The 8939-nt window shown below is 44.4% G+C and overlaps 1 protein-coding gene across 1 annotated transcript; it reads left to right on the top strand.

Annotated features, from left to right (window-relative positions):
- The first annotated feature begins 8369 nt into the window (after positions 1-8369).
- On the top strand, positions 8370-8567 carry LOC110557389 (cytochrome c oxidase subunit 7C, mitochondrial-like). Its single transcript, XM_060365074.1, has one exon. The coding sequence runs from the start codon at positions 8370-8372 to the stop codon at positions 8565-8567; it is 198 nt and encodes a 65-aa protein (XP_060221057.1).
- The last annotated feature ends 372 nt before the right edge of the window (positions 8568-8939 follow it).

Below are 8939 nucleotides of genomic sequence, written 5' to 3'. Positions count from 1 at the left end.
ATGACAGGGAACATTTCCACTACCCAATTGCTGCTTCCATTTCTCCCAATGCCAAGCTTCTGTGTGTGCGTGTGTGTGTGTGTGTGTGTGTGTGTGTGTGTGTTTGACATCACTTCTGTCGAGTCAATCCTGTCCTGACACTACCCAATTGCAAACCAGACTCCATATGCTTAGTCTCACAAGACTGCGCTCCCTTCACTTGCCAGCTGCAAGCAGGATGCCCAGATAACCCCCCCACATTTCTGGACTGACCACAGATTTGAAGATCCCGACAAGCTCCCCTCAGGCTCCATAACTTGCTGAATGGAATAACCCCTGAACTAGGAGAGGTGCTTTACATATATTTACTGGTTTGTTGTAAAGGATATAGCTCAGGAGAAGCCAAATGAAGAGATGCATAAAGCAAGGAATGGGTGCTGGAATGTGTGCTTAGGGCTTCCATGCCCTCTGTGTCTGTGCTACTCTCCTTGTACCTCAGCTGTTAGCTGAGTGGGAAGTTCTAATTCCATGTGCTAGGGTTTTGTAATTACTGGGGTCTGTTTGGGGGATGGGTTGGGAGCATCAGTTGTAAAAGGTTCATTCTGGAGGAACCACTGATTAAATCACTAGCTACTGATGACTGAATTCAGTCTCCAACACCATTCTTCCCCCCCCTGGAATCACAGTAGAACATTCCAAGGCAGTGGTCACATGGGTGATTTATTTGGCCACCAGCCCTCATGCTGAAGCTGTCTAGAGTCTAACCGGTACTCATCTCACCCACACAAACTCTAGAATGGCTGAAAGGGGTTCTGTGACGTGCAAAAGATATGACTCAAAACTCAAAAACACATCTGTTCACCTCAAAGGGAATACGTTTATTCTGGAGCCAAAAATGAGTAACCATGGCCCAGGGACACAGATTTAGTTTACCATAACTTAACTGTTTCTTGAAGGTTTTATAGTAACAGAACAACAGCAACCAAACCTCACAAATCAAGATACTTGAAGTACATGGGCAGAAACATCAGGTAGGTTGACTACAGCAGCTCAGGGAAGTCTCTGCTCTAGGCCTCAGATATCATCTGAGGACATTCTTATGAAAGATAAGGGTCTTGCTGGTGCATTCTAAAAAAAAATTACTCAATAATTATAAGGACATTGGGTTACACAGAGAGATAAGCAATAAATGGCTCATTTAAAGAGCTAAGGATATCCTAAGAGAATTTGGCTCCCACCTGGGAAACACCCTGGATCTGCACAATCACAGACTGTTGTAACCAATCAATCTACTTTGTAGAATATTTAATGTTAAGTGTGGCTTTGTTGTGCGCGTGCATGTGTGTGTAAGTGTGTGTATGTGGGTGGTGGTGGTGGTGGTGGTGGTGGTGGTGGTGGTGGTGGTGGTGGTGGTGGTCAATTCCCTTTTATCACCCAGGAAGTCAAAAGCTTTAGGACTCTGGTTGAAACCGAACAGTGTTAACTATACTCTGCCCCATTCCATGTCTCTCCCTGCCATCAGGATCAGAAAAGCTGGCCTGCTCCTCCTAAGTAAGATCTGCCTTTTGCAGAGCTTCATAAGCAGGGAATCAGCAGCAGCCTTCCTTTATTCAAGGCTCTGCTAAGATTTCAGCTACCACAATTAACCTCTCTCCAAAATTAGTAAATGGAAAATTCCAGAAATAAAAATAGCCAAGTTTTAAATAACTTTTATTATAGTATAGTTACAATTATCCTATTATTAGCTAGTGTTGTTAAGCTCCTATTATGCCCATAAATTAACCTTCCACAAGTATGGGTGTATGAGTTTAGCAAAAATGGACATAAAAAGTTCAGTAGTATCTTAGGTTCCAGCAGGCAACTGAGGAAATACCTTAGAACATATTCCAGAAAGGTGGCAGACAGCTTTATGGTATTTTGTGTCTGGGTTTTAGTTTTTGTTTTTCATACATTGTGTGTGTGTGTGTGTACATGCACTGGTGCATTATAAATCATGTATGAAGATCATAGGACAATTTTGTAGGAGTCAGTCCTCTCCTTCTACCATGTGGGCTCCATGGCTTGAACTTAGATCATCAGCTTTAGCAACAAGCAAACTTAGTTGATGAGCCATCTTGCCAGCCTTTCTTTTATTTTGTGGTTCTGGGCAGTCCTTCATATTGTTCTAAAATCCTTGTTTACACTGTAATCTTTATCAGTAGGTTGGTCCTTCCTTCCTTCCTTTTCTTTTCTTTCATAGAGGCACTGTGACATCGTATTTAATGGTACTGCTTAGCACACTCCAACACCAACGCTTGCATGGAATCAAAGCACAGGGACCATTGGCCATTGGGTGACCCAGTGACCCAGTGGAGCCTCACATGACAGAGAATGAGGAAAAACGACCATGAAACAAAAAAATTCCATGGCCTTACAAAGGGCAGAGCCCAGAATGGCACAGGAAATGTCTCTTGCTTGAGACATGGTTCCTCACAGAGCCAATAATCAAGCTGCCAAATGCTGTTCCAGTCTAGCCCCAGTCCAGCTGCGCCGACTGTGTCCCAGGGATACAGACACAGGCCAGACTAGACCTGTGCTACAAAAGTGGGTCAGAACTGTAGAGAAGAGCAGTGTCCTGATGGTCTCCATTTTCTCTTTCTTTTTCCTTCCTTCCTTTTTTCTCTCCTTCCTTCTTCTTCTTCTTCTTCTTTTTTTTTTTTTTAAGACAAAGCCTCAAGTAGGGCACGAATGCCTTTAATCCCAGCACTTGTGAGGTGGAAACAGGTAGATCTCTGAGTTTGAGGCCATCTTGGTCTGCAGAGTGAGTTCCAAGACAGCCAGAGCTACACAGGAAAACCTTTTCTGGAAAAACAGAAAGAAAAGAAGGAAGAGGAGGAGGAGGAGGAGGAGGAGGAGGAGGAAGAAGAAGAAGAAGAAGAAGAAGAAGAAGAAGAAGAAGAAGAAGAAGAAGAAGAAGAAAGAAGAAAGAAGAAAGAAGAAAGAAGAAAGAAGAAAGAAGAAAGAAGAAAGAAGAAAGAAGAAGAAAGAAGAAAACGACGACAGGGCCCCATGCCCCATTATGCAGCCCTGGCCAGCCTGGAACTTGCTATATAGACCAGGCTGGCTACAAACTCAAAGAGATCTGCCTGTCTCTTCCTCACAGGTGCTGAGATTAAAGGTGTACACCACCACCAAAATATGAATTCTTTGAAGAACGTTTTTCGCATTTTGTGCACAGAGGGTTGGCCACCACATGAATGTGGAGCTCAGGGGATAACTTAACGTGAGCCAGTTCTCTCCTTCTACCACGTGGGTTCCAGGGATTGAACTCAAGCTGTCAGGCTGAAGGTCAAGTACCACTACCCACTAAGCCAATTTGGTGACCAAAAGAAATGTGTATTCTATCACCTATCTGTCCACCTGTTTGCCTGTCTGTCGGTCCATCTTTCTATCTGCCTGCCTGTGTGCTTCTCTGCCTACCTGCATGTATGGATGCCCACCATGAATGCCTGATGCCTGTGGAGGTCAGAAGAAGGTGTCTGATACCCTGGGAATGGTTGTGAGTCACCATGTGGATGCTGGGAACTGAATCCATGACCCCTGCAAGAGCAGCGAGTGCTCTTAATCAGTGACCCATCTCTCCAGCCCTAAAACTGCGCGTTCTAGGTAGGCTAATACATGTTTATGTGCCTAGCAGTTGGAAGGTGGAGGCTCAAGGGTCATTTCAGGCCAAGAGTTTGAGACCAGTCTGACAGTACAGGAAGACCCCGTCTCAAACAATGTTAAAATAAATGAGAGAATGCAAACCAGGTGTTGGAATCCCAGGACTCAGGAAGACAGAGGTAGACTGCCACGGAGGAGACCAACCAACCACGGCTACAGAGTAAGATCTTGTCTCAAAAATACCAAACAACAAGGGAAAGGCACCTGTAGCCAAACCTGATGGCCTGAGTTAATCCCTGGGATCCTATATTATGACGTCTCACCGCATTGTCCTCTGACCCTGACACATTTGCAGTAGGATACACACACACACACACACACACACACACACACACATCTCTAGATTGATACCTACATACACACATAGATACATAGATACCTAGATGGATGAAATAAAAAAATAATGGCGGCAGCAAAATAAAAATGTATGTTCTCAGACAGTTAAGCATGGCATGAAATTGTACCCTCAGTTACTCAGGAGCCTGAGGAAAGAGGAGGACTGCCTGATTCTGGGAGGTTAGAATTAGCTTAGCCAACCTGTCAAGACCTCTTCAAAAAAAATAATAGCTTTTTTAAAATCTAAATTTATAACCAGAATACTGGACCTCATGCTTCCTGTTACTATAAATACCACAAAGAGCAATGGGCAGAAGGAGGAATTGATTTTCTCTCCTTTTTTTTGAAACAGGGTTTCTCTTTGTAGCCTTGGCTGGACTTGCTTCATAGAGCTCCCCTTCATCTGCTTCCTAGGATCACTGGCATGCACCATCACACCGAGGTTGATTTATTTTCCTGAGACAGGGTCAGTTCTCCTGTGTCCCAGGCTGGCCTTTGTAAAAGTAACTTTTATTCGCCTGGTTCAATTGTTGTCTGGAGGCTTATTGCCTCTGTCTGCTAACCTAGGCCTAGTCTTGGAAGCTTCTAGCCTAAGCCTAGAATATGCTCAGCCTCTGAGACTTGTTGCTGAGTAAGCTCACTTTTTCTTGTCCTTACTGAGCTCTGGACTGGCTGGTTCAACTCACCTGCTCTGGCTCAAACACCTCTCCCAACCAACATTTAATCTGGCTTTTCTCTCAGCCTCTGAATTGCTCAGCCTGGCCTCAAATTAACTCTGGCAATCTTTTTCTAATCTTTCGACTCCTTCCCATTCTCTGGCTCCTTCTGCCTTCACCTGTGTTCCCTCTGCAACCTGTTTCTCTGTTACTGTCTTGGTAAAACTGCCTCCTCTCTCCCTGTGTATCACACCCTAAGTAGCTTCCCTTTCCTCTCTATTCTCCTGAGTTGGCCACATCCTATTCTGTCAGATCTTTCTCTGATTCATCACTGTTTCTGCCACATAATTAGACATAACTTTCAAACATAGGTACTTTTTTCTACAAACTATCTTTACCTTCACTGTTTGGGATTAAAGGCATGTACCACCATGACTGGACCTAAGCTCTTTTTCTTTACCTGAAACGTGCTCTATACCAGGCTGGCCTTGAACTCAGATCTGCTTGCCTCTGTCTCCTGGATTAAAGGTATTTGTATTCCAGCCATATCACACAGACCTAGAAGATCTTTGGATCTGATCTCTTGCCAGAGCAGCCATGTTCTGAATTAAAATTCCTCTACAGGCCTTGAATTCCCTATATAGCCAAGAATGATCTTGAACTTCTGATTTCCTGCCTTCCAGTCCCGAGTGCTGGGATTGCAGGTGTGCACCCTTTCTTCCTAGTTTTATCCAGTCCTGGGGATTGAACCTAGGGCTTCATGCATGCATGCTAGACAAGCACTCTATCAACTGAGCTACCTCTCTAGTCCAGAGCTTGAATTAACTTGTGTTTTATCCAGAGTGTCAATGATCTAACAAGTTTACGCTGGAGAAACATGTCAACACTACAGTAACAAGCTGGTTTTACAGTGGGGTAAAAGAATGAGTGTCAAAGCCAACCAGTCATTCAGGAGCTAGGTGTTGTTGAGATCACTGGTCAGCTGCCCTCCTGAGATCCACGTGTCTCTCTCATCACGCCTGTGCTTCTCGGTGCTGTGTCTCTGGCCTGCTGGTCTTCTCATTAGCATCTGCCGGTATCAACTCTGCTCCTCCAGGTACCATGTTGGTTAATGAAATCAATTTGGAACAAAGAGACCATTAACTACTTTGTGCTGAGCTATTAACACACACACACACATGTAAAATCCTTTACAATGTAGAAGTGCGCATGTAGAATGGAATCCTCCTATCTCATCAGACTTACACATGGTTGTGTGGTGTTTTGTTTCAGGGATGGTGTCTTAGGCCGGCCGTTGCCCAGGTTGCCTCTGAACCCCTGAGGTCAAGTGATTTCTTACCCAGCCTCAGCCAAGTCTAGCTAAGACTGCAAGCTTTATTGAGCTATAATTTACAAACTAGAAAAGCTACCCATCTTAAGAGTGTTCCCTTTCACTGAATTTATGTAGGACAGGTACCGCCAACAGATTCCTTAGTGCTTATTGACAGTCAACTCCAGATAACAGAAATGTGTACCGCTCTTTAGATCACATTTTGTAATAGGCCATGGATTTGAACCACATGGGGGCCCAGCAAACAAACTGATAGTGTTATCACAGTAACTGAGCTCAGACTGGTTGCAAAAGGCCCTGTGGCCAGTGAACTAAGCTACAGCTTAGCAAGTCAAAACTGTAACCAGGGGGTGGAGTGCTCAGTGGTTAGGAGTGCTCACTGCTGCTCTCGCAGAGAACCTGAGTTCTGTTCCCAGCACCCACATAGCAGCTCACAACTGTTCTTAACTCTTGCTTCAAGGATCTGATAACCTCTCCTGGCCTCTTTGAGTATGGTGCTCATGCATATATACAGACAAACACTCATGCAAATTAAAACAAAACCTATAACCAATTAAGTTGCTTTTGTAATATCTCAGTTGGTTTTCTGTGTTGTCTGATCAAGTCATTGGCTGGCTGCTCTGATTCAGGAAGCTACTTGACTTTCAAATCATGTTTGGTTTGGTTTTGGGTTTCCTACTTTAACTACGGAATTTCCCTTTCAGCAGTGGAATGATATGCTATGTGGTAACTAGAAATAGCTGACTTCTTTTGGTTTGAACATTTTTTTTAGATTCTTCCTGATGAAGCATGTATCAGCACTTTATCCCTTTTTATGCCTTAATAATGTTCCATTATATGGATATGCCACATCTTATCTACTGATCCTTTGAAGGACATCTGGATGGCTTCCAGATACTAGCTGTAATGAGTAATCCTGCTATGAATATTTGCACGCACGAATTTGCGTGGGCATGTTTCCAATTCTCTTGTGCAGCACATAGTAGAATTACTGACTTGTGGGTTTATGTTTAACTTTGTAAAGCAACTACCAAACTGTCCTCCACTGTGGAAGAATCCTGTGGAAGAGTCTTTCTATGCTGTTGCAAATTTGCTATTGTCTATCTTTCTGAAAGCCATCTAGTGGGTGAGAAGATATCTCACTGTGGGTCCTTCTAGGTCAGATGAGTCCCCTCTGGCAATAGGACTGCTATTTAGTACATTTTGCCTAATCTTTCCTGGTACACTAACCCTGTTGACCAGGGTGGGGCAGAGTTAACTTCCCCAGGCAAGAATGTGACTGTTCTTACCCTGCGGGTCTGAAGCTTCTCCTGGAGAAACACTTCCGAAATTGCTCTAGTGCTTTGGATCAACGTCCAGAGTGTCCTCTCTCTCTCTGTGTATGAGTGTATATGCACATACTCGAAGGTAGTGTGAAAACACACACACACGCCACAGCTCCCAAGTGGAGATCAAGGAACAATCTAGGCTGTTGGTTCCCTCCCCCTTCCACCTTGAGACAGTCTCTTTGTCCTACTGAGGATATACCAGGCCTCTGGTCAAGCTTCTGGGTATTCTTTGCCTCCTGCTTCCCTGTCAGGGTATCAGGGTGTTGGGGTCACAGCCACTTGCGATACAGGCAGTTTTTTGTGGGTCCTGGGGAATTCTCCCACTTTTTTGAGTGGGCTCTGGGCTTCCACACACTTGAGAGGCAAATGTCTTTATCCAATGATCCATCTCCATAACCCATTGTTTTGTTTTTTGAGACAGGGTCTCACCACATAGGCAAAGCTGTCTGGGACTTACTACATAGCTTAAATGGGCCTTCAGGTCATAATCTTCCTGACCCCTGAGTGGCTTTAAATTCTCTCCCAGCTTTGTAGTTTTCTGAGCAAGGATTTGTTAAACCTCACCCCTACTTGGTCTCTTTTTCTGTGTGTAAGTTATTTTCCCTGCCTGCATGTCAGCGTCATCTGAGAAGCTTCTCAAATTACAGCGACAATCGATGGTAATCCCAGCATGCCAGAGCCTGAGGTAGGAAAAAACTATAAGGTCACGTACTGGGGATGTAGCTCAGTTGGTACAATGACAGGCACAGTACTTGCGTAGCATGCAAAAGAACCTGGGTTCTATCCCCAGCTCTGCAGAAAGCAGGCATCACAGTACACAGCTGCAATGCCAGTAGTGGGGAGGTGGAGGCCAGATGATCAGGAGTTCGGTCCTTCCTGGCTATCCAATGAGTCTGAGGCCAACCCAGGCCTCAGAAGTGCCAGTCGTATAAAACAAAAGTTTAGATAGTAAGGTTGTGAGGAAAGGAGATACGAGTGGTGTGGCCATGCCTTCCGTCTTCTGTCTCTGAACCCCTTTAGAGAGGTTCCAGTGGCACCATGCTGGGCCAGAGCATCAAGAGATTCACCACCTCCAGGGTCCACCACAGCTATTGTGAGGAGGGCCCAGGAAAAAATTTGCCATTTTCAGTGGGAAATAAGAGGCAGTTATTGGCCATGAGGACCACCCATTTTGGATCTGGATTTGTTGCACTTTTCTTTGTAATAAGGCACCAGCTAAGAACTAAAACTGTTTAGCCGGGTGGTGGTAGCACAGACCTTTGATCCTAGCACTCGGGAGGGAGAGACAGGTAGATCTCTGAGTTGGAGACCAGCCTGGTCTAAAGAGTGAGTTTCAGAATAGCCAGGGCACAAACAGAGAAACCCTGTATCAAAAAACCAGCTGATGATGATGATATTGAATTCATCCATTTAATGGACATGAAGAATGGTTAAGAGTGGTGTCTTAGTTACTGTTCTATTGCTATGAAAAGACATCATGACCAAGGAAACTTTTTTTTTTAAAGATTTTATTTATTTTTTTATTTATACAGTATTCTGCCTGCATGTGTGCTTGCAGGCCAGAAGAGGGCACCAGATCTCATCATAGATGGTTGTGAGCCAACACGT

Source organism: Meriones unguiculatus, chromosome 11, assembly GCF_030254825.1.
Source record: "Meriones unguiculatus strain TT.TT164.6M chromosome 11, Bangor_MerUng_6.1, whole genome shotgun sequence".
NCBI lineage: Eukaryota > Metazoa > Chordata > Mammalia > Rodentia > Muridae > Meriones > Meriones unguiculatus.
This window is presented reverse-complemented; position numbering and strand designations above follow the sequence as displayed.

What these genes read in the sequence shown, in the direction of transcription:
- LOC110557389 (XM_060365074.1), top strand. Translation starts at nt 8,370, where the DNA reads ATGCTGGGCCAGAGCATCAAGAGATTCACCACCTCCAGGGTCCACCAC.